This window comes from Ambystoma mexicanum, chromosome 12 (genome assembly GCF_040938575.1).
Source record: "Ambystoma mexicanum isolate Mex_15411 chromosome 12, UKY_AmexF1_1, whole genome shotgun sequence".
Classification (NCBI taxonomy): Eukaryota; Metazoa; Chordata; class Amphibia; order Caudata; family Ambystomatidae; genus Ambystoma; species Ambystoma mexicanum.
In genome coordinates this window covers 775418368-775444870 of record NC_090936.1, presented here as the reverse complement: position 1 = coordinate 775444870, position 26503 = coordinate 775418368, and the positions used below count along the sequence as shown (strand labels likewise).

Here is a 26503-nt window from a genome sequence, read left to right as displayed (position 1 = left end):
CTTGTAGTGCCAGCATTGTAAAATGTATAGCATGTGATGTTATTTACTTTCACCATAATCTGAGAGTGTTCCATGGCACCGATACTGAGGCCATTGCGAGATGCTGTGTGAGGCACAGATTAAAGCAATCTTTTATTAAGCAATAATCCTGCTTTTTGTGGGCTTCACTGGCCGTTAACGGGCGGGGTCCAAGTAACAGGCGCAAGCGAACTCGAGGGACTTAATGCAGGGCCCTGCTATCCTTACTGAGCTGGTGATGTCTGCAGAACATGGGATTATTGCTATTAGCATCCAGAGGCAAACCCTCGAGATGCTAATAGCAATAGGAAGAACACAACAATATGCACTGCTTCATTCGCAGCAGCAGTCGGGGAGAGTCAGGGTTGCTATGGAAATGGAAGGCAGGTCCCCACTCTAAGACCCTCTTCCATTTCCATTGTTTCAACAGAAAGCTGTGCATCTTGGGCAGACGAGCCCTTAAAGTAAGAAGATTTCGATGGGAAGATGGAGTAGGGGCGGTGGTATGGGGGCATGGAGTGGGGGGATTTGGAGGTGGGAGGGAAGGAGGTAAAACAGCAATGCCGGTTGTGGTGACCACTCTGGTAGCTCTGAACCTGGGCTCGTATCAGGAGAGTCAGCCAGGGTTTGAAGCAACCTGATTGGCTGCCGCACCCGTCAAGGGTTCTACCCTTCAATAGTGTTGGGTGGTCATTTCTAGGCAACCACCACATTTATTCTTAGTCAAAAATATTTAGTCCATCCATTTTCAAAATTGTAAGCACACATGTCTACATGTTTATGATAGAATACATAAATATGTCTTGCATCACAACCACCTGTTTCTGGGGTACCATGCACATTACTTCTTGAAAAAAAATCACTGTAAAACGTACAGCATATAAACAGTTTCATCGACATTACTTTTCGATAAAATCACTATAGTATACAACATTAAAAAAGAGTACAGGACCGGACAAAGACTGATATACAAATAGTTATATTCCTCCTTTGTGGAAGGTACAGTGAGCTAAAACATGTGGCTGCAGACTCTGAGTGGGCACAATCCCACAGAACAGGGGTTGTGTTCTCTCTTGCAGAGCCTCTTTTGTATGTTAAAGGAACTTGGGGGGTTGGTCACCCTAAATTACCTAGAGCTATCCAGACGTGGAACCCTTGCTCACTGTGCTCAGAGAGGCACAGCTCCACCTCACTGATGAGGCCCGACTAGGCCGAAACACAAGCCTGGGGTTGCTGTTTGTACTCTTGCTCAAAGGAGGATTACCTAGTATTTCGGTGCTGGACTACTCAAGTGGGCGGGACAAAGACTGAAATGCACTTGGGTATACCTCCTTTGTGAAAGGTATGGTTTGCTAAAACATGTGGCTGTGGAATCTGAGTGGGTACACTCCCACAGAACAGGTTATCATGCTGTGTTCCTTCAGGCAGAAGGGTGTGCTGCCCTGTTTTTGTATAATATACAACATATACAAAATAAAAGAAATACAACACTCAGATCTCTGAAACAAAATAGTTTTTTTATCATTATGCTGTTGTAGTTGTGTGCAATAAAGGTCTTGAATTTCTATATTGAAACATAAACTCCGGTTGGGCCTCTTTCTGTTATGTAGGGCACAAGGGAGAAAGAGGTCTGCCCAATTCGCACAGCATTTCGCTGTTCAGTTCTCTCAGGCATTGCCTCCATTGCTTCATACGGCGGCACCGGAAGACAGGGAGGTGAACATGAAACTTTTTTCAATGAGGCCAAGGTTTGTACTGTTGAGTTGAACAGCAGGAGAATGGTCGCATAGCAAGTGATGATTATTTTAATTCCTTGATGTGATTTAGATAAAGCACTGTATGCGTGGTTGGGGTGAGCAATCAGGAGGGATCAGGCATTTTGCAGTTTTTTAATGATATATCTGTGGGAGATGTGTAATGAACAAGACACATTGCACTTCACTACTGTCTTTCACACATGTGGATCTCCTGGGAACCAAGCAATAAATCCATCAAACGATGTGTGTGGGAATAAAGTCCATTAAACACTAACTCAAGCTTTAAAATGGCCTTGTGGAAACCATCTCCTTCCTTTAAGCCAGGCAGCTTAGAAGGTACATTTTTGTATTGTTAACTTTCCATAATACTGGGTGTGTTTTTTTTTATTTACAATTGACAACAGAAAGACATGCATTTATATATTTATTTTACGCACAAAGCTAAATTGGAGGCGATACTGCACTATACATCAGTATATGTTATTTAATGCAGAATTAATAAGCAATTTCATATATGTGTATATCCATTGTGTAATTTGTTTGATCACTAGTGTGGGAATTCCCTGAGGTTCCTTTTTTGACATGTGTTTGTGTTTGGTCGCTAGGAACGGTCTGGGCCAGCCACCCCACCATGTTTCTCCCATAGGATGGCAACGGTGGCTTACTGAAGTCATGCAATATCCATCAAGATGCAGCATTCTCCAATCTTACCATATCTATACAGAAGCATATTGGGCACTAGAAATCCCAGAGCCTTGTAACCTCCTGGAGAAGACTACACTCCTATAATCTAAGAAGCACCTTCAAGAGATAAAAACGTCAGAGGAGAATGCACCAGAAAAGAAAACCCTTATCTCCCAATTCACAGGAGCACTTTTGGTGATCCCAGAGTTATGGGCCAAGCCAACATGGTGTAGAATTCAGAGATCCCACAGGGAGAAGTATATAACTTTGATCAAGACCACAAACTTGAAGTGCTCCCAGATCTGTGAGTGGATCAGATAATCACAGAAATGCAAGAGCATGGCATACACTCAATACTCGCAGGCAACAACAGAAAGTTACATGGTGATGAATCAGAGGGGGGAAGATAGTGGAGAGCATGCCTAGGGAGTGCCGATATTCCAACAGGCTTGGCGAAAACGGTGTGAGTTGGAACGCATAGCTACTCATCCTGCACACAAGAGAAATCCAAAATTACATCACTTACACCACTTCATTAACTCCTAGCTAACGCTAAGAACAATTATAAAGAGCCCTTAATTCTTCAATCCCCAAGTGAACCCCATTTTCAGATAAGGGTGGGGAGTAGCTTGAAAGTAGCAAATTACCAATGAGAACCTTGGGTACAAAAACAAATATTGAACAACCTAGCAAGACAGCGAGGAAGCACAGCCCCTATCAGGGGAGTATAAGAAGGTGGAGACGCCCAGAGAGGCAGTAGAAACTGGAAGAGTTAGAACCTATTTTGCCTCTAACTCCCTCAGAACCAGGGGAGACACCGGAAGGAGGCCTAATCAGGCAGATGGAATGCTAGTTGAGCCTTGACACCTCATGGAGAAGACTACACTCCAATAATCTAAAAAGTATCTTCAAGAGGTAAAAACGTCAGAGGAGAATGCACCAGAAAAGAAAACCCTTACCTCCCAACCAATGTTCCCTATATGTTTTGTTTTATAAGTGCGGAAATGGTTGGCTTTGGTGCGCACCTTATTTCCCATGTGTGGAACTGACTAATGAGATAATCCACTTTTCTAGGCATGCGTAGATAGTTAGCAATCATCTCCAAAGAGAGTTTGGAAGGAAATGTCCACTTCCCTGTCATAAGAGGGCAAAGGCAGTGAATTTGGCAAGACAGATGTGCATAAGATCACACAGCGAATAGCTTTGAGTCAAACAAAATACACTAAGGAACCTGGAAACATGTACACTAAGCCCAGAATGTGCAAGTACAGTGTTACAAAAATATAAATATATGAAAAGGGATGTGGGGTAAGCACTTAGAAGCTCCTTATGTTTACAAGGAAGGTCAGCAACATCCTCACCCACAATTGCTGTTACAGGTACATACAGGACAAGAAACAACAGGATCTGTGAGCTAACACCTTTGATGGTATTATACAAGGTAACTTAAAGACAATACTCACAAGGATGATAAATAACACCTGAAATGTCAGCACAGTCCAGGAACCCTGTCGATCAGACAGAGACCCAGAAAGACTATGACAGCAAAGGGAGGATAACTGAATACATAAGACTCCTGTAGAGAAGCAGGTAGATGACTCTTCTCTAGTTCCCACCCGCCCCATAAAATCCTATTGGAGTATCAGACAAAGATTGGGAACCAATGCACATGTTTATGCAACATGTCCATACCGCATCTGTTGTATGAAAGATGATATGCACTCAGACAGCCATTCAGAATACACCCTCACATTGAAGCAATGGAAGGGAGTTACCAAGAAGGATGTCGATTGCCAAAGTGACAGGATGAGGCTATGGGAATCATGGACGAACACTGAACAAAAGTCTGACGACAGCAATGTGATGTCATAAAGAAAATATATAAACCTAAGTTGAAACAAAATCAAAATACCTAAGATTGACAATGAAACAGAAGCACTACAGAATCACTAAGAGAAACAGGTACCAAAAGGTGAATGTTATTGTGAGAATAAGAAGATGAAGTAGTTTGCTGACGAACAACTGTAAATACGCTGTAACGCAATGTAGAAAAATCATATAGAAGCTTGCTAACAAGAGGTATATATATATATATATATATACATATATATATATATATATATATATATATATATATATATATATATATATATATATATATATATATAATGTTTCTTACGACCATTGTAAAAAAAAAATGGATGATGGCTTGTGTTAAAGAATCAACCCAGCTACTTCAAAATACGAACCTAGGATTGCAGATTGAAGAATTAATGAAGAAGCTGTTTTCGGGCAGACAAAGGGAGTACCTTGGCCTGAAGTCAATAAAGCAATTTTGAAAGATGGGTGCAAGGCACAAAGGGAGTCGAATGAACAAACCATGTGCATAAGACATATTTTTTGTTAAGATTAGGAGGGCACAGACATTTGACGATGCCAAGTATTGGACAACCACGAAGTGAGGTGGAGTGAGAAAGTCTCTTAAGACCAGAGAGGGTAATGACACCCTGTTTAATTAAATCAAATAGCAGTAATTGAGAGGCTGAAATGGACACGTCATGGAGAACTGAAAACAAAGACTATTCATTAGCAGGGACATCATTTCACCAAAATGCCAGGGGTAGCGGAAGTGAACTTACATGACCTTTCACCTCCGATGACATCACAGGAAGTGATGTCATTTGACCCCCCACCTCAAAATGACATCATGGGAAGCGATGGAGCACAACCTTTCACCCCTTGACAAAACAGGAAGGGACATCACATATTGTTCCTAAGTACACTACGAAAAATATGGTTGCAATATCATTATAATGTCATATACATTTCATACAAGAATGGATCACCATATGTATCGTTAATATCAGTGTGTATAGGACCATATTACCAAATTACTGTGAATGCAAGCAGACGTCCAAGGCCAACTGATAATAATATGTTAGCATATAGCACTTACGCTTTAGCGTTTTATATAGATCAAATATACATACAATATCACCCAACCTGTGTTGGTACTCATTTATCGACCTCAGAAGGGTGAAAAGGTGAGTTGAGGTGTTTAAGAAAAGGCTAAATCAGAGACTCACCACCTGAAGTGTGCCTGGAAATAAACCTTTATGAGTCTAGCAATTATTGGATATATTTCCAGAAAGACAAATTATGTGTTATTCCTATTCCTTCTTATTTAGGGTCACTGCTCAAAGTGATACACTTGTGAAACCCCGTTTTTTTTTTTTTTAAGAGGCCTGAGCAAGAAAGTCTGACACTCCAAAAATAAAAAGCCACATGACACTGACCACAGCCCAGGAGCATACATTTCTTTTTTTTTTAAAGTACAAAAAAAAGTTACAAAAAAATATTTTTTTTCTCGGGGTAGCAAGGGAGACCACATGGGTAGCAATGGAGACCTGAGGGGTTGCAACTGCGACCCCTGGCGACCCTCAAATGACGTTCCTGTTCATTAGAGCTTCAAGTTAAGATAGTAGTGTGTTCACACTCCCTTGAATGTCCCAGAACAGTGAGCAGACTACAAGTTCAACTACAAATGATAGAACTTGGCTAAGCATCAGGTCGATGAAATATGATGGACTAATTGGAAAAACAGAGAACAAGTTGATGCATCTTGTAGGTTTCGTTCTGTTCATGTGCTAATAAAACGAGCCAAAAGTCCAAAGTTGGCTAGGGTTGCCAACCTATTAAAAGGCCTGCCATGCACTTTCATATACAATGTTGCAGTTATTAGCCTGCTGCCATATTCTCTGATATGATCAGTATGTGACGTACGTGGAAATAACTCAGGGCATGGCCTACATACAAGGGGCAGCCATTGAGATATTAATACTTATATAATTCTATAAGTAGATATGTTCCTCTAATCCGTCCCTCCCAGCCTTATGTTTTTATGAAATGCCACATAGGATAACGTCATACATGATGTATGTGAAAGTATATAAATTCTGTGCAAGCAAATACAGGTGTGAACATTGAGCTTCTACTTTGACAGCTGTCATATCACCCTGTTTTCTTTCACTGAAATTAAAGCAGTATATTGCCATCTTCCTTTGGTCTGTCTGATCATTTTGTCTGTGATAATTATTGGTAATTTCATTTAGCACAAAGAAGATGCTTTAAGGTGCACACTTCTGACACGGGACAGGTAGGAATAGTGATTACAGAATAGTGAGGAAAACATAGGCATTCACACAAGAGCTGGATACAACAGCACACCACACCTAATAATCAATACGGAGCAAAGGGAGAAGTCAAGGAAAAACCAGGAACAGCCTCCAAGAGAAAGTAAAGGAACAGGAGCAGGGAAGATGAAATTACAGGTGCAAAATGCCCCCCTCTTCCCACCAAGGGTGGGAAAAAGTGACAAAATAGAAACTCTATAAATGACGGGAGTCTAAGGATTAAGGTTATAGTGCAGAAAAGGGCAAAGCCAAAGGAATAAAGAACACAGACAAACTGGGCTGCACAGAAAAAGGAAAGCACTTGGAAGTGCTTACTGCCAAACAGAAGTAGACATACAGGGAATCCATGATGCAGAAAATACGAATAAGCACACTAAATTTGAAATCCAAGGAAAAAGTTGCAAGAAATTAGAAGCTAGGAACTAGACACTAAGCAAAGAACCAGGAACAAAGGACCATTCACAAACAGGAACACTGCACCAATGACTAGCACTGGAATGAAGCAAACTGGGGTCTTTAAAGCTGACTAACAAGGACACACCTCAGGTGTACTATTTTCTCACACCTGCCAGGCACATGTGTTGCTTATCCAACACCCAACCTTGTCCAGCAAGGGTGGAGATGAAACGGTGGGTAAGGCATTCTGGGAAGCATAGTCTTTTGATTAAAACAGCATATTGGCTGCCAAAAACCTAGAATGGTTCAGGATGGGAAGTGACATAGAAAATAAGGATTTAGCGCTCCAAACTCACAACATCATTGTCTCATAAGGTTTGAAAGGATGGTGCAATGGGAAATAAACCCCAAATCAGGCCCCCGGGTTGCAAAAAAGAGAGGAAAGGGAGTGAATTGTGACATTCCCAACCACTACAATTATTTACAAATCATTGGAAAACGTGCATTTCACAGCACATTTTCCAATGATACTGGTTAAAAAAAAAAACATAATTTTTAAATGTGTTATAAAGGGAGTGTATCAACCAGTCAAGACTTCAAAATCTGCCACAGTACCTAGCAAAGGTATTCGTGTGCAGAGACAAATATGTGTATGCAACAAAAAAGCATTGTATGATCAGTATAAACAATAGGTTTTAGTTGTGGTTATTCATTAGTACATACTGATCAGAAACAATGAAGATAGTGATTTACGGCATTGGAAAAAAACACATTCTGTATAACTGATGTGGCTGGTATGAAATTCAGAGAGGATCCACAATTTCCAGATGGAATAATGCCAATTAAAAATAATGTGTCAGAAAACATGCCAATAGGAGTTTGTGTGTCAGTTTATTTAAGTAATTCAAGGGCCAGGAGAACATGTATCTCATAATTTGTCTAAGGATAATAATTGCATCTGAACAACTGCACTGCATTAGGATATCAAACATCCTGTGCCTCTGCTTACTATCCAGAGCTGTGACATTCACACAAAACAAGCCTGACAGCTAAGAAGCAGAGAAAACACTCATGTTTACTCCCTGAAAATAGGAAAATGTGGCCAACAAAAATGGGAAACAACGAACATATAGGAAGAATCACCTTACTTCTACCCACGAAGCATCTCTGATATTTTCAAATCAGTGACCAGCAGAGCAGTGGCATAGCAAAGAACTTTAAAGGGTGCAGATGGAAAATGAATAGGTAGAAACAGCCCAAGTTAAAGATCGCATGTGCATTTAGGGAGGTTCACAGGAGGATAATAACATAGATTAAGGAGGAACCTGGGCTGGACTAGCCACTACAGCAAAGAAGGCCATTCCTGAAGATCTGTCTCAACACAAAGACAGGATGGATTCTCCTGGTTCCTCAAGCAATAACATGTGCAGCACTTGGGTTTGCTAGTCTCAATGTCCAGGGCCCCTGCTGGCAATTCTTAGAGGGGTTTACAGTCACTGACAGTGTGGGGTGTTTAAGTGTCTCATTCCCTGATTTGGCGAGGGACCAATATAATAGTGTGTTCTTCTCCGTCACCTTAAGGTTAGGATCCATTCCCATGGGTCATCTATCATCATGTCAAGACCTGGATGAAAAGGACAATACGCTAGAGGTAACCAAACATAAGTCCCAGTGCATCCTGTTGGCCACTTGCTAGTTGGCAGAGTGGGTCAGGGATTCCTCTACTTCTGATCGGGGCAGATAATGTTACCACCCTAAATCCCCCCTTCTGCCTACTTCCCTCAAGTCTGCAATAGTCCCTTAACTGGGGAATGTACTTCTCTGTACCTTTGTATACTCTCACACTGCATAGACATTTCCATTGAATTACAGTTGCCTTATCATCATACCTCCACCGGACCTGCACATTTGTCTACCAGGCATATAATGTACCTGTGTCAACTTCCCTATCTCTCCCGACCTTTCCAGGCCTCTCATTCTCTCTGGCAGCTGTTTGACTGGTTTGTCCATCCTCTGACTGTCCAGTGCTCTATGTACGCTTCCTTGTGTCTCTCCCTCCTCTTGATCATCCCTTTCCATGCTTTCTCCTCTTATTCTTGTTGTCTTGTACTTTCCTCTTGTTGAATCATCTACTCCCCCTATTCTATGACAACCTATGCCTGTGCTCTTATCACCTCCCCCTATTCTATGAGAACCTATTCCTGTAATCTCCAATTCCTGTACTCTCGCCCCACCCTCCAGTTGGTCTTTCACCTCCTCATTCTGCGTATCTTCCTCTCCCCTTTGGTATTCACCTACACTTTCCTCTGATATTCCAAACCTCCTCCTAATTATATCCTTCCCTCTCCCCCAAACATCCTCCCTCTGCCTAACTCTCAACCACACTTCCTCCATTGCTCTCAAGTCTCTACAAAACAAGTCTCTTCCTTTTACCTCCAATTCACTGCTTCTCTGCATCATATTATTCCCCCAACACCCTTACCATGAAAGGTAAGGGTGTTCTTCTGTTCAGGACAGCTCTCTAAATATAATTCTATTCTGCCACCCTCAGGGGACAGCACTCCATTCCCTCTACCCAGGTGTATTTGTTTTGTATGCTTATCAGGTATTGGTTACTCTAGTGGCCCAAGAGCTCCCTAGTCCACCAATCAAGCTTTTGAAAAGGACCACCTGCCAACTTCAATTGAATGAGGAGTCAATAGCCACAGATTTTCTGATACTTTTCCCTCTTCCATATTCCAAGCCATAATATGCAATAATAGGTATGTGGGTCTCATCCACAGAAGACTGTGGTGTCTTCATGCTGCTATCCCTCCAGGATCACATCACACAGCAAAGTAAATATGACTCTGCCAGCATTCAGGAGAAAAGAGATCTCTGGCATGTTTTTATATCTCCAGTAATTGGGGCTACTTTTGGGGGATTGAGAGACGGAGGAACAAATAGCAACATGTGACCCCAGGTTGATAGTCTTTTTTTTTTTTTTAAATGGCCAGCTAAATAAGCTATTATTCGTAGAGTCCAATATAATTGTGCCATGTGTCTTCATGCTAAATTTGATTAACTCCCAAATCTCAAATAAAGGAATTCTGCGGACAGGGGATTGGACATTTATGCCAGCTTTAAATTGTTGGTCTTCTTTTATAATTCCACAGTCTTAAAATGATGCTTTTGCCTACTCAAAGCACCTTTTGAATCCATAATTTCCTCAATCCAAGTTGTTAACTTGATGTCAGGACTCAGTAAAGTATGAAAGTGCGGTGGCAGAGTTTGAGGTCCATATTTGTTATGCAAATGTTATCTTTCTCATTGCTGAATGTCACTAAAGAACAATAGATGGAGCTGTATGTGTTAGTATCAGTGCTTCATTTGTGGGCGTGTTTGCCAGGGCTCAACCCTGGCACTTATTTTTGAGCCCCAGCATTTACTGTCTCATATTCTGGGTGGTTATAATGTGGTCTCTGCATTCTGGCCCGGCTCCTAGTAAGTTGTTCATGAACTTGATAACCCTCACTGACGTGGCAGTACTAATAATCAATTTCATGAATAACAATGACTTGGAGGGTGACAATGCTGGGCACCCATGTGAGTCATGCTTGCATACTGCTTCAGTCAGTCTGCATGCATTTGGTGCAGCTCTGTTACTGCAATAACCAGAAGCACTGCCACAACTGGGTGCATTATCAACAACAGGACAGCCAGCAGCACCAACATTGGGGGCAATGCGAAGGCAAATGCCATTGCTAAGGAGAAGTGCTTCCCTTGACTGCCAAACTACACAAGAAGATCTTGCTGCATGTTTGGCAGGAAATGTAATCTGTTCAGTATTGATTTTATCTGCATTTGTACATCAATGTAAGATAGGAGCACAGCATATTTGACATATTTTCTGTGGCTTAAGGCTCAAGAAGTTCTACCCTTCCAACTAAAGGACATCAGCAAAATGTTAACAATGCATATGTGTTGAAAGAAGCACTTAAACATGTATTTCATTTCATTCAGTCAAATAACTGTATGCTTTATTTCACTACAGGTCTACAATATTATGTTATATTGGGTTCTTTTTAATTGTATTTGTAAATCCTATATCTGCCATAGTCAGTGCATTCATTACACCTAAACAGCCTGTGCGAAACATGAATTTAACACCAAAGATGTTGAAACTGTTGGGAATAGCTGTGGTCGTTGGCAACACACACACACACTGCATGGAACCGACGTGGCTGATGACAACAGTGGCAGGGGTCGCCTACCCCAATGTGTCGCAGGCATAATAGAAATAATGTTGGGCCTGTCACTTATTTTATAAGTTAAGCACTTGTTGCTATTTATTGAAATAAGCATGCACCTATTAGAGACACATGTCCATTATAACTGCAATATCATATCTATTAATATATCTTATCCTTCAAGATAAGATCAGGGATCAAAGCATAGGCAGAATTCAATAACATGTAGGACATAAACACCAGTACTGGGGGGAATATGAGCTCTGCTGTTACAAAGAAATCCCTGAAATCTATTCATTCCTCCAGAGTGGTTCCCCAAAACCAAGGTGCAGGATAGGGAGGGCTGACGTGCACTAGGTAATGTGTAAGGTATACTGCATAAACAACCAGTATGGGTGCATTATTATGCTAATGACATGATCCTATGCACCAATATGTGTATCCATGTCATGCATCCATGTGTATCAGTTATTAGGAAATAGAATAACAATAATAATAATCTGTGATTTATAAAACATGTCCACCAAATATTGTTATATGGAGCAGTTTTCAATGCAATGTGTAAGACATTTCGTCTAGGGTCACAATACGTCCAGGTTTGGTGTTTTGGTAGTAAATGACTTTCATTGCAAATTCGTGGAAATCTAACCCTAGGTAAGGAAAGAGTTAGAATCCTCATCACCTTGTTCATTCCAGATTACAAAACAGGGAGGGGCAGTGAATTGGAGATGTCAAAGACTGACTCAACCCACACTGAGTGAAAGCAAGAGACACAGAGATATGCAAGGGAAAATAAGTTTTGGTCAGAAATGTTAAGAATACTTCGGAGTTTCAACAGCTGGAAGTCATACTTCCAGCAAGTTATATTCTACTAGTGTAAAAGCCTGTGTACATGGGCCAAAGAGCAGGTTTTAATCGACACAGTAGGACCACTATATATCCTAAGGCAACAGCTCCCTCCAGCAGTGATAGCAGGTGAAGCTATGCAAATTGGCATTGTCTCTATGTATCCAAAGGCAACAGCTCCCTCTAGTGCTGAAAACATACAAGGACAAACATACATCTGGCCTTTTATTATATTGCTAGATGGTAGGCTGGATCATCCTGTTTGTTGAAGTATGTTGGTCTTTTCAGAACTCAAAAACATATGTAAAGGGCGTAAGTGAAGCATAAGGCATTTGTTCACTGAACCAAGGTTAACAGCATGGAAATTAAAACCATAAAAGAAGACCACACTTTTTTGTTACATTTTCATTTAAGATAGTTCTTAGGATAGCACAGCCAATGGCACATATAGGTTCTTCATTATGACTCTGTAGCTATGATTGTGCTTTCATGCACTTTACAATCTGCAATTTAGCGAATCCTTTCCGATTACCCATACTGAATATTCTGAAGATCATTGTTATTCAGAGAGGTGACACCATTTCCATTGCACTGCTTCTTATTCTGGGTATGAAGCAAATCATATTATATAACCTTATTGAAAGCCAGAAGAAAGAGTTCACGGTTCTAATTTCACACATTTCTGACCCCAACGAAAAGTGGTATCTGGACAGTTTAAGTGCTCCAAGAACACCTCTTATGAAGTCTAAAGGAAGCCCTTATACGTGCAGGTCAGCTTGAAACCATGCACAGTTATTTTATTTCCCTATTGCAACAAATGGTCTGGTTGTTCAAGTATTTTCCACATCAAGCATTGTCAATGTCATTTCGTCATGCATGTACTTCCAGTAAATTCAACATCTGGGCAACTTCAGAATTCCACATGATCTTTGAGTAATAGTTTCCTTACAGTAGGCACCAGGCACATTGGCTATTTATTTTTATACATTGACTGTTGATTGAATGGCTTAGGATCTTCTGAGCCCTGAGCTTTATTTTTCATGCCAATAACTTTCATCTCAGACACAGGTTTGACCATCTCTTTCAGCCATATGTTAGGATCAACATCATCTTTTAATTAAAATGTTATTAAACAAACTCCACGAAAACACACACTTATTTATACTCATATGTTTGCATGCAGCAAGAGATCGCAACAATCTATACTTAACTACCCGTACTTTTCAACTGCCATATCTCAATACTATAGTTTATAATTTCACATTTGTCATTGTTCCATCTCACTCTCCTTAATAGTGTAATATTATACTCTAGCAAACAATTTCACTGCTTCATTCACCGGTTTGTAAATGCTATATGCCAATAAATTTACACAAAAACCATGGTTTGGTATCAGCCAACTTTGATTACATTGAATGTGTGTATTGTATGCAGAGAATAGTTTTCTGCAGTTAATGAATCATAAAGGAACCGTGTTACAAGAGAAGGATCGGTGGGGGAAAGATAGCGAGGGAAGAGAAAAAGAGGTTCCCTTCACAGCACACACTAATACATCTAAAGGTCTGGCTAAACCATGCTGCTATTAAGGGCAATTTAGGGATGCCCTCTCCTAAGTGAGAATTGATATTCACTACAACATCTCACATGTTCTCACCCATTCATCCTCCAATATACCTTTTCTCTCCTTATCTCTACTCAGCTAGGCTGCTTCATGGAAGTTCCTCTCATCTAAGGTTTTCCAAGAGATGCCAGTTGACTAAGGAGCAATTGCTGCTCCAGAGGAGCTTTGCGCCTGGAAAAATATCAAAGAACGAGTGCGTAAATAAATGGCTCCAGCCACGGCATGCCATTAATGACCAAGTTAACACCGTTGGTATTCTACAAGGTCTTTAATTTTCTCAACTCTTGTCTGTATTATTCTCGTACCCCTTGACTTGCTCCTCTCACGTGTGCACTTTAGGCTCTTCTTCTCCAGGAAGCTCCCCCCTGTTAGATGAGATCTGCACTCTTGGCCCTTGAACTTCAGATTCAGAGAAGGATTTGAATGGAGTCCACTAGCAAATCCTCTGTGTCCACCACCCGCCACCACATGCTCAATGCATGATGTGCTAATGTTGTGGTTGCCACAACAATACATCCCAACCATCTGGGTTCACCAAACGTTACTCATGTATTTCCTAAGCATTATCACAACTGTTGGGTCTGGGACTTCCAAGTACCCTACCAGGCACCAGAGCTCTTGCAGCTTCTTGTACCCTTTCCATTAATCATCCATTGTATAATACAAAATGGCATTTACAAACCTCACTCTCTTCCTCAGGGTCACACTAACTGGTGTAAACCTAGAGAAGATTCACTCCGTAGAGTGTGTTTCACAAACAGTCAACATGCCAACATAACAGATACTGTGACAAGTCAGGTTTGGAAAGGACTACCCACAGGTGGGAAAACTGCACCGCTAGAAGTTATTTAAATACTTTACCTAGTTGGCATGTCGAGGGATAAACATGTCCTGTTGTCAATTATTGTTAAAAAAAAAAAAGAAATAAAAAATCCATGAACAAAAACAAAGTTAAAATGCAGAATACACAAGTCATTTAACACAGACAAAGAATCGTAACCCTGGTTCTCTATAGAAGTCTAATTCAGGTGATCGAATCAGGCATTGTCCTACATACATCAACAAAAAAGAAGCAACCTAAGAGGTATTTTCTCTTACTGGATGGCTACTTGCATGTTGAATCATAGTGTAAAAGCAACGATGTCGTTTCTGTATATCGTCTACCCCCTGTTTCTGGGAACAGTGCCTCTCTTTACAGAACTCAGTGCAAACAGGGAGAAAGACATGGCATGTCTTGGAAAGTGGCAAGGAGAACACACTCTGGCACAAGCAGGCTTTCCACTAATACTCAAGAGGCATCTGGATTGGTAAAGCCCCTAAGTAAATAGTCAGGTTCTTTGGGGTGAAAAGAAATAGTAAAGCACTGGTAACATGGTTGAGGTTTAGTGTTTACACTACAGATATTCACGTGTGAACTGTACATCTTAGATCTGAATTCTAGCCGGGCCGAGGCCAACAAAATGAGTCCTACTTTGTTGCCAAGTCGATATTTTAGATAACTCAGTCAGGTTTACTCAGTAAATAAAAGCACGTTATTAATATCACAATAACTTTTTGGACAATCACCATTCACTGTGCTGTACCGTGTTAGCGGCCACTTACACCATGCCCAATGCACTCAAAACAGCAATGCGATGAAACAATTAAATTTCAAGTCAATTCTTTTGAGCATTTTGTTTTCCACTGTGGCTATTTCGCAACCATGGAGACCGTGCCAGAGCCAAATGGCCCATCTACATTTCCTTTGGCTGCAATATTTTTTCACTCAGTCCATCTGACTGTGTTTTAAAATCAAATACCCTCCTCTGTTTCCCTATCATTCTCCAGTAAAGGTGTTGATCTCTGATATCGCACGTTTGGTTCTGAACCTGTCAAATCAGAATTTCAAATATGCATTTTCTTTTCTTCTTTTAATGTCCAAAAGATAACAATTGAAATCGTCAGAAGAAATAGACAGTGCAGGACATATGTTATTTTGGCACATTCATTGGGTATTCCTTCAGAATTATTATACATATAATATTCTAAGCATGAGCAATGAGCTCTTACCTGTAGATGTATGGAGCTACAGTGGCAGTGTTTGGGTGACTATATTGCTGATGCTGAGGAAGTTGAACTACGCCATTTCCTGTGACTTGTCCGCTGCTTGCAGCCATTGACGCAGAAAGCGCTGCACAGGAGGCAGGGGTGGAAACGAGACTGGGGGGTTTTCCTTCTGAAGTGGATGAACTACAAGCAGTGGATACTTTCTCGCTTGAGATGGACTTTGGAGTGGATTGGGACTGGCTTCCCTTTGCTGTCCTACATTTCTCAGACTCCTTGGCTCCTCCAGAAACCGGAGTAGAAGTCTGCTTGGATGTAGGCATTTTTGAGCCAGGCTTAGGTATCCCGCTGGAGACAGGCGTAGCATTTTCTTTCTTAACCGCTGCAGGTTTGTTTCCCTTTGGGATCAAGCTAGCAATTTTGGAACTCTTTTTCGGTGCCTCCCCAACTTGTTCCTTCTCTTCTTTGATCGTTTTCTCAGTGCAAACTTTGTTTTTCTCCCTACTCCTGTCCTCCTTGTCCTTTGACTGCGGCAAAGGTTTTTTATTGCAGAGAATTTTGCTTCCAGCTTTGGGAGGGGTCAACTTTGTCGATGCTTTAGGACTGCTACAGACAGAGCCTCCACTGTTCAACCCTTCAACTTCCCCACACTCTGACAAAACGTCATCCTCTCTTGCAGTGTCAAGAGGTGGAGACAGAGAGGATCTTAAAGCCGTCCTAGAGTTCCCTAGCTTGAATTTCTCCAGCATGGATTTCTGTCCAGTCGAAGGTGCTTTTGCTGCTTCGGACAGCGGAGGTTTAAGTCTGTCTGACGAGGGTGTTGGGGAGGTTGCAGGACTCGGCTGCTTCACAGAGAGCATGGTGGTGGTGGCACTGTGTTTAACATTCATAGATTTGCTGCGCCAAGGCTTGCTGGCACTCGCAGAGGGTATGGCAGAGACCTGCTGCTGACCGGTGCTGACGGGATGCTGCACGTTTCCATTCATGCCTGCCGATTGGTGGACGACTTTAGGTGAATCTACACAAACAATGCAAATGAAACAATTAATAGCAAATAGTTATTTATAATTGTTTGATATTTTGCAGTCCCCCTTTGATTTTCCCATAAGGTAATGTTGTAAAATTGCATTGAAAAACAAGTCAACATTACGCACACAAGAGCTGGGTCTAATAGTTTGCATAGTGCATAATAAACATTAGATATTACCAATACATGGCCATCCTAGTGCATCCTCATTGGGCCCGGTCACACCATATTTCGGACCCCTCCCTTTTCAAACATCCTGCTCTTAATCCTTACTGTCCATTGGAAGTCAGGCACCTTCCTGTACCTTATCTACAAACCCTACACTGAGAACAGCATAGGGAGCAAACCAAGAGATGCCCAGAGTCTGATTTCCCCATGCCAGTCACCACTTCGCCTGATTAACTCTACGATGACTTTGCCAATATGGTTTAAATGACCTGACTGCATGTTTACTTTAACCAACTAGAACATATCTAGGAAATGTCATATTCCCTAACATGTCACAACAGTCACACATCCAATGAACAGAATGACTATTACCAGAAGTATACATTGCATCGTTGAGACATGTACACACTGTAATCCCTTTATAATTATTATATAAGCAAGTCCAACCTGAAACGTACACATCCTAGAATCTGCTATCGTTAACAACTCCCATCAAGATTGATTAAATAGAACTTAATATCTAAACACCTTACCCATTACTATGGGGCTTTCAATTCCACCTAAATACCTATACCGTAAATGTACTCCTACTGATCATCATCACCAAAGTAAACATACTGATAATACTATAGCCTTATGGACAAAGAGGGGTCCTTATCATGGGATAATGACCGACCACAAAGTTATGGTTCAAAACAAAGCTGAGGGCCATACGTTGGGGAAGGTCATTAGCCCAAGCGATAATAACTCCTATTTCGATCAAAAAGGCTGTTAGCAGATAGAGCTCGTGGCATCACATGTTTTGAGGATTTGGTTGAGAAGTAAAAATGTTACTTAAATAGTGATTAGAGTAAGCAGGCAAACTTAGTAAGTAAATTAAATGTGGCATTATTTTAAAGTATTTAAATAACGAGGTTTAAGCATTTTAATGACAAAATTGGCTGAACTGAAAGAGGTTTAACACGAGCTTACAGGTAGTGGCATGTAAAAGTAAATGGTTTCTATATATTAAAAAAAGTGAACGATTTCCCCCATGTTTTAGCTTTCTCTAGTGTGTGTTAAGTTGCATAATGCAGAAAAAAGGTCTTCCCAAAGAGGAGGTGTCTTGTTGAAAGAAATGTTGCCTGGTACTTGCATTGTTGTTTCCTTGTCTGCTTTTGAAGACAGAATGTTCAGCATGCAGTCAATACCAGCACTTATTGGATGGACTCTAAACATTATCATTGCCCGAGACAAGGTCGATGGCGACCTCCATGTGATAGTAACCTTCCTTGCCTTATCTACTCTCCCTCTGCTTCCTCCTCTCGTTTTGCTTATCACCCCATTGTCTCCGTCATTAACATACATGCAATTTTTATATGATTCCCTACCACATTACAATTACTTTAATAGTCACGTTAACAATTTGCCCTGAAAAACCCTTCAGGCAAAACGTGTTGGCAAAGCTAATCGTGCCACCATCATAGACATTCATGTTTTATCGCTGTGCTTGCCACAAATAAAAAGCCTATTTGATAAAACAACTGATTTATTAAGCACCTCGTTATACACAATTCACATGGAGCGTGCCCTAAAACTGTTACTCAAACATTGCTCATATTATATTTGTTATGAATGAAATATTTTTTCAGTTTAATCCAGATGCCAGTTATTAGGAATTGTAATATTATTTCGGATAGAACCATACCTAGTAAAAGGTTGATGTCTGCAAAAGAAAAAAAAGTTTGCTTCATCTCGCTGAAGAATGTGTACTGTTTCCTTAATGAGACACTGATTGATCAGAATGGATTATTTTCGAAAACCTCTGCCTATCTGTTGTACACATGCCGAGCCCGACAATATAAATGGAACACAATGGCTTGCCCTTTAAAAGAATGATACACTTCGTCTTTTCACATACAGAATGAATTTTCTGTTATTTTCAGGGCACATCCTATTATACACAAGCAAGCACTACGCTCTTGTCAAGATGAACACCGGATGTGGAACTAGGGCAGAACACTATCTTGTCATTATAACATGGAGGTTGGGTACAGGCTTCATTTAAGACTCTGTTGGAATTCCTCTATCCACCCAAACCCGGTAAGCAGTTGAAAGCCCACAGTGCCATCTCTTTGGCTCTGTGCAGCCATGGCAACATGGGAGTGTCGAGTGATGCTGCGGAGGCAGGACAGAGTGCGTGATGACATGTACCGGGCCATTGCATGCATGAAGCAGTCCGAGCGGGGAAGATGGTCATGTTCTGCTGGAGAAGGTGGCGCTGGCCGGGGACATGGTGTGAAGAGAAACTTTGGGCGACACTGACAGCCACAGTGCAGGGACTGACAGAGAAACCAGGAGGCTTCCATTTGCCAGGCAGGGAAGAGACAGGGCTGTATTGTGCAAATGAGTATGCTTTGGGTTTGGTTGGGAGGTCACAGCCTCCTTCAGGGTCACCCATGACATCAGGCAGGGGTGTGCATTCACCCTGTTAATGCTTTGTTTGTTCATTGACAAGGTCATCACAGAACTGGACGATAAATGTCTAGATGCCCCAAGGATAGGCAATAATAATGTCCCGGCACTGTTCTTTGCCGATGATGCCATCCTTTTGGCAACATCACCTTTGGCCATCAAGAGTACAATGGCACCTTTCCTGGGGAAATGTAAAGAAATGGGACTAACATTGAACCTGACAAAACAAAAACAATGGTATTCAAATCTAGATCAGCAAAGCAATGTACTCTGAATGTGATGGTAAATGGTCAGAGGCTTGAGCAGGTTCCCTGCTTCAACTATCTAGGGTTTAGATTTCAGGATAACTGTGCATGGTCTGCACGAACAACAACGGCGTGTGTTAATCTAGAAAAATTTAGTGGAGCAGCCAAAGCTTTTCACATTGTTATGGACGGGGAGCAGATTCGCCAGCTCTGGAGCTGTAGGAGGAACAGGCTATTCCCTCAGCTCTCTAGGGAGCGGATGTTTGGGGACATGTTAAAGCTCCTAAACTCATAGTAGCAGAGAATGTGTTTTAATTATGCTACCCCAGGGTGAACACAGTGTTATTATTCCCCTAGAAACAGACTTGTGCCCAATAGCAGATCGGCTCAAAAGCAAACCGGCTCTGTACTGGTTCAGGTTGTGGATAACAAAGGGCCCTGACTGCTATAGGGATGCCCTGAATCATTTATTGCATCAGGAGAGTGGAAGGAATCTTCTGTGGGTTATCCACATGAAAAATACCTTTGTGAGGCTTCAACTGCTGGAGATGTGGCCTTACCCCGATACTCTGGTTAAAGCTTCAAGGACAATGCTCAAAGAATCCATCTCACAAGAATCCAGTAGAACTATGGGGGATTATTGTCATCAGCTAAGCCTGGGACCAGGTTATCTCGAATCCAAAGGTGTTTTTGGGTACGAGGAGTACTTGGATACCATCACCCCAGCCTTTGTGAGATCTCTTTACCTAGAATTTAGAATGGGCCGTCTTAAGCTTGCCAAATTTACAAGCCCATGGAGAGCAGGTAATACGAGGATCTGCCCACTGTGCAGCTAGGCAATGAAATGGTTGCACATTTTCTTTTGTTTTGCAACAAATTACAATCATATAGATCGCAATATCTGAAGTCAATTTTTAGGCCAAGAGGCATCGCTAGTACTGTAAATGCGATGGCTTGTTGCAAATGTACAAAAGAAATGCTTGTGGTTGATCTGTTAGCCAAATGCATACATAGGGCCTCATCACGAGTTTGGCTGTAACCCTTAAATCTGGTGGTAGCGCTGTTACCGCAGGTTTAAGGGTCTGCCAAATCAGGGCTTCGGCGGATTTCTCCCCAGCTCTGAGCTGGGGGGAAACCGCCGAAAAATGCGCTCATACCGCCGGCGGGAAATCCGCCGGCGGTATGAATGCGAAATGTCCCCATTTAGCCCAATGGGGAATGGGGCATTCCCCAATGGGCTCAATGGGGAATGGGGAATTACAAATCCGCCAAACCCGTGATCCGGCGCTAATAGCGCGGTGGGTTTGGCGGTAGGGCAGATAGCGCCAGCGCTATTAGCGCCGGCGTTACCGCCCAACTCGTGATGAGGCCCATAGTGTCTGGTTGCACAGAGAGACCCTGGTTAAAGCCTTTGGTAAAACCATAGAACAAGTCATGGTACTTGTGTAGTTAATGAACTAAACCTACATAATTGCACTTGATATTGTACATTTTTCCTTGGCACAGAGAACTTGTTTAATGTAAATTTATTTATGATCTGTTTTTAAAGAGTAGTATGGGGCACAAAAAGCCAATTTTGGAACCTTGTGCTTGCTTAAAGTTAATGTTAGGAAGGCAGCAGGTGACCGGAGGATGTGAGTGCCTTGCCCTGGCACTACACGGTAAGACAGAACTAAGGTAGGTTGTGCAGTCTCACTGTACCAACACAATAATCATAACAATATGCAAACCCAAGTTTTACATGCAGGGTTATTTAAAGCCAATTACTAATAATTGTCTCGGAACCTGTTGCAAGAAGGCCATCGTGCAAACTAAACTTTGCCGACTGCCGTAATTAAGCCCAGCACACGTGATCGCATTTATCTATAGTCAGACCGCCGGTCGCGTAGGAACCAGCCAAGCCATGCCGTCCAGCAGACCCCCGAGGTAGACCACCGCTCACTGACAGGGGAGCGCTAATCGAGCACCCTCAGTGACAGCAGTGATGTTAGATGCCTAGATACGCCCGCAATCAGTGATGTTGACTTTTTCTCTTTTCCTCTCTGCAACACCCAGTCCCATCTACTTTGCACCCGTCTGGTTGAAATCATGCAACATCCGTTTTGATACGCTCAGCACGGAGGGTTTAATAATTAATTGTTGCAACTGCGAAGAAATATAATTCAGGTACTTATTTATCCCTTTTTCAAACCAAATCATAAATTGTCACGACACACCATTTAATTTGGTTATTACTATTTATAAAACTTGTCATATACGCCAGCACATTAATTATAGCATGTTTTCTTACAGTAATTCTACAACTTACCCAATATGACCACGTTGACACGTCCTCATTCATTAGGTACCTTACCAACTTTACAATCTTAATAAACGTCTCATTGCATGCATCTAACCTTGGCTTCAGAACAGCTCCAAATGGAGGATTAGCCATAGTGTCACCGTTGTGTCTCTTCCCTCCCTCTCTCCCCTACATTCATTTTGCCTCACCAATCTGGTACAACATAAACTGCGCTTCAGCTATTTTGCATCTGCAAATACATCTAAACCACAGTATTTATAATATCTCTCCTTTGTACAATGGATGATCACCTGTTAATGGATGATCAATTGTACCCTTATGAACAATGTGTTATGCTTTGTTGTCTGCAAAACTGTTACATGTACGTTTGGCAACTCATATTTTGGTTTAATCTATACTGGAAACCATCTTTTGAATTTTGGGTTGTTATACCACCCTCCCCCCCTACTTCTTTACTAACTGCTTATGTGATACTGAACACATGGAACTCGTGTGTCACACCATATCACCAATTTCCTTTTTTTTAAAAAAAAAATTGCTGAACCTTTTATTTTAAATATAAATCCCTTTGCGTTCATGTATTGGTTGTAACTAAATCTGTATTATTTTGAATATAATTAACATGTTTTGTATCAGCCTCAGAGGAAGAGCAAGGACTGCTCGAAACACGTGTCAGGCTGTTCAATTGTACTTTGCAATAAATCTGCAACTCAAGCAGTATTTGATTGATTATTGTGTTGGCGCAGTGAGACTGGACAACCTACCTTAGTTCTGTTTTTAAAGAGGTTTTAGGCTATGTTTTTCTTTTTATTATATTTATCTATGATGAATTCCAATTGTATATATATTATGGTTTATGTTGAATAAAACATTTGATGATGATGCACGGGAATTCAGAGCAAATACCGGGTAATAGGATAGGGTCTGAAATTTGTCCAGAAAACGAGTTCTTCATAGGGTTCAGAGTAGGGTGCCAATTAACCATTTCTATTCCTCAATGCCATCCAGGTCGCAATTAATGGATGACATTTGAACATCTAGCAACTTCAGAAGCCACCAAATTCTACTACATTGCTCGATTCTGTTGGAAGCACCGTCTCACCTCAGGGGCACCAATATTGAGTGACCTTCTTCCAACATCTTTAAGACAATGGGCCACATTACGAGGTGGGCGCAAAGGGATACTGGGCACCGTTAAGGACATCGGTGCCGGTAATCCCTTTGCGCCCTATTCCGAGGTCCCTTAGCGGGTCCCTTCCTTAACGCCTGGTCTGACCAGGCGTTAAGGACGGGACCCGTTAAGGGAATTTAGAGCTAATAACAGTATCACAAATTGCAGTACCGTTATTAGCTACTTCCCCATTCCCATTGAGCCCTTTGGGGGCTGAAATGGGAATGGGGAATGTTTTTTCAATGGGGACTTACTGGTCCCTCCAAGGTTGCAATGCACCGGTAAGTCCCCATTGAACCAGGGCGGGCTCGTTACCGGTATGGGAGGTAGTCATGGCGCAAATAGCGCCATGATTACCTCCATACTCGAAATGAGGCCCGATATATTTATAAGAAAACAAATGGATGTGTAGGATCCTAGCATAGGGATAATGAGTGCTTAAGCAAAAACAAAAACAACAGACTCTTTCCTGATTGAATTATGCAGTGCTTTTACTCCAGTTCATGGCCCCTTCTTATTGCAGTAATCCCCAATACAACATTTTAAGTATTTGATATAGTACAGATCTAGCTTCAAGGAACAGCACATTGTATCACAGAGAACAATTATTGTAGCTGACGCTTTTGGTATATTAGTTGATAGAGGCACATTATGTTGTGTGGGGAACCGTTGGGAACAGATCAGATCATACACACTCAGAATGTGATGGAAAGTAGTGGGAACTATGTGATATGGGCAATTCTAGATCACACACTGTAAAGTTGTTTTTTGTTTTGTGGTGAAATCAAGGCAATGATTCATGTCACAGGTCTGTCAAATACCTGGTTGTGTCATTGCTGGGTTTGTGGTCTTGACAATCGTTCCGGGTGAAGCACACCAGACCTTGACCTTTCTGGGTAATCCAGAACTCCTCTAGGCCACAGGAGTAGCGTGGAAACCAGTGCCCGGCCCCCTCTCGCCAAGATAGACACAGGATGGGTAATCAGAACCTGGCTCCCTATGACGCGGAGCAGCTCCCCGGATTCGACTGGCATAGAGACAGCAAGGAGCACTGGCCAAGGAGTTGGATGGCAATATGGGTGATAGAATCCGTGGACAGTCACTTAAGGCAAAACCAGGAATGACCCTGCCGCAGCCAGAGCAGCACCACAGCACCAGGAGATGCTGGAGACTGCATGCTGGCTGTCTACATCAATGCAAGGCCTGCACCAAATGTGGCAACACTGGCCATTGGAGGACAATAGCGCCGACCAGTGAGCAGAAAGATAAATAGATTGACAGTAGTAATAGTAGTAGAAGGTAAAGGAAGTAAATAGATAGTTTTAGCAACAGAGTAAGACCAGTGGTAGAGAAAGAGTAGTAGGAGCGATAGGGAGTAACTCCCTAAAACTACTAAGTAGGATAGGTCAGGGAAAGCTAGAAGACCCCGATGGAGATAGTTAGCACAAGTTTTAGGGAAGTCATACTAAGCCCCAGAAAGACCAAAAGTCAGCAGGTGGCACTAAACGATAGTACTAAAACCCACTAAGGATGTCTGAGTAATGGAGGAGGGTAACGACTGAGGTAGATGAGAGACAAGGACAGCCTTAGCACCAAATCCCTAATAACCCATTCAGCCCTGAGAACCCATGACCCAATCTATTTGTAAATAACCACTAAGCACCTTTGGCCTTACTATCAGAGTCAGCATAGTTATTTGTGGTGGGCCGCCCCGTCATAATACTTTCTGTTATCTGGAAATATTTATTGCAGGCCTTAGCAGCTACTTCGAGGACTTTTATTCTGATAGTAGATAGGCTGCTAACATTGCACATTTCCTCTCACGTGTCTGTTTCAGATGCTGTGTTCAGGCTGCAGCTAACAAGTTTGGTTTTAAACTGGCACTTTTCTTTCTTTGCATACCTTCCTTTCACATAGATTTCCCTGCAGTGTATGATTCTCACAGGCTGGTAAGGAGATCAGAGCACCTGACTCCTGTCGGCATAAAGTGTTTGGAAACCCGTTCACTGCATGTCTTATGGGAATGAATTGAAAAAGATGAGTGGAGGCTTAAGTTCCCACTCAGCCCTCACACTTCTTCAAACCAAGAGCCAACACAACCATAAAGGTAAAACAGGTACAGTTAGGAGACAACCCTCCTTCGTCTGTTGTGGTAACTTAGACTGTCGGCATGCTATACTCTCAAGAGGGCTGTGAATTTGGTTCAGCAGCAACCCACACAGCAAAGTATAATGGTCCAAAATAAAGGAATGTCAAATCAAGTTTCTATAGCAATATATACTTTATTCTAGCACACCATGCACAATAACTAACTAGAAAACACTGTAAAAACACACCCCTGTGGAAGGAATACAGAAAGTGCAAAGATAGAATAGATGAAGCATTTTGGGTAATTAGACAGGGAGAGAAAAGTTAATTAAAAGACCACAGTGTTAAAAAAAGGATATTTCCTGAGGTTGCAAAAAGGGATTTCAATGGCCTAGCCAGTTTCTAGCACCCAACAATGGACCGGAGGGTCACATATCAGTTAGTAATACCTTTGCAAATGTCTTAGAGGTTTGACAGCATTGAACCAGTCTTCTTAGTGTCATTTGCAGGCTTTTTTCATTTTGAGGATGTGGCAGGCGCAGTAGCTCAACAGCAAGCTTGCGTGAAGTCTAGGTCAAATGGGAGGTCACTGCAGCTTCAAAGCATCTACTTGAGCTCGCTTAGGCGAGTTGATTCAATGTGGAGACTTAGAAGTCGTTGTTCGGGGCACATCAGGGTGAGGTGGATCACTTACAGGTGTGGCGATGAAGATGCTGGAGGTCCAAATGGTGTGTCAAGCAATGCAAGGCAGCAGTACTTCTTTGGTTAGAGCAACGATAACGATTTACCTCAGTTGGCGCAGTGCAGTGGAGAACAGAGTCAAATAGGCAAATGACTGTTTCAAGAATAATGAAAGCCAAAGGCAGAGCTGAAGGTTCCTTGTAGTTCACTTATCGCTGAACACGCTCGAATCATGGCTCACAGTGGGGTCGATGTCAAAAACACAAAAATATTGTCTGTTCTGGTGTTCAGGAGTTTTCACTCCATGGTCTCATGGACCAGGATTAGTCCTTATGTCGGGCCCCGAATACGGAGGAGGCTGGCACCTAACTTCAGGGATCATGAAGCACAGTGAGGTCAAGGGCAACAGTGTGGCTTTAAGAGATGCAGGTCTTCATCCAGCATCAGAGTTCACCCACAACACTACCTGGGGTTGGTTGGGCGACAGAGCGTGCCTTTGCCTCGGACAACTTCCTTTACCTCACAGCTGGAGGACATTAGAAAGGACTGCTCCTCAGCACAGTGAAATGAAATCTTCCAG

At 42.0% G+C, this 26503-nt stretch overlaps 1 protein-coding gene across 5 annotated transcripts in view; it reads right to left on the bottom strand.

Annotated features, from left to right (window-relative positions):
• Positions 1-26503, bottom strand: part of NAV3 (neuron navigator 3) — a 1326128-nt gene that overhangs the window by 664820 nt on the left and 634805 nt on the right. For all 5 annotated transcript variants that reach the window (XM_069629276.1, XM_069629277.1, XM_069629279.1 and 2 more), the window contains one exon: positions 15794-16805. In XM_069629276.1, coding sequence (XP_069485377.1) covers positions 15794-16805 — 1012 coding nt within the window. The remainder of the gene's footprint in view (positions 1-15793; positions 16806-26503) is intronic.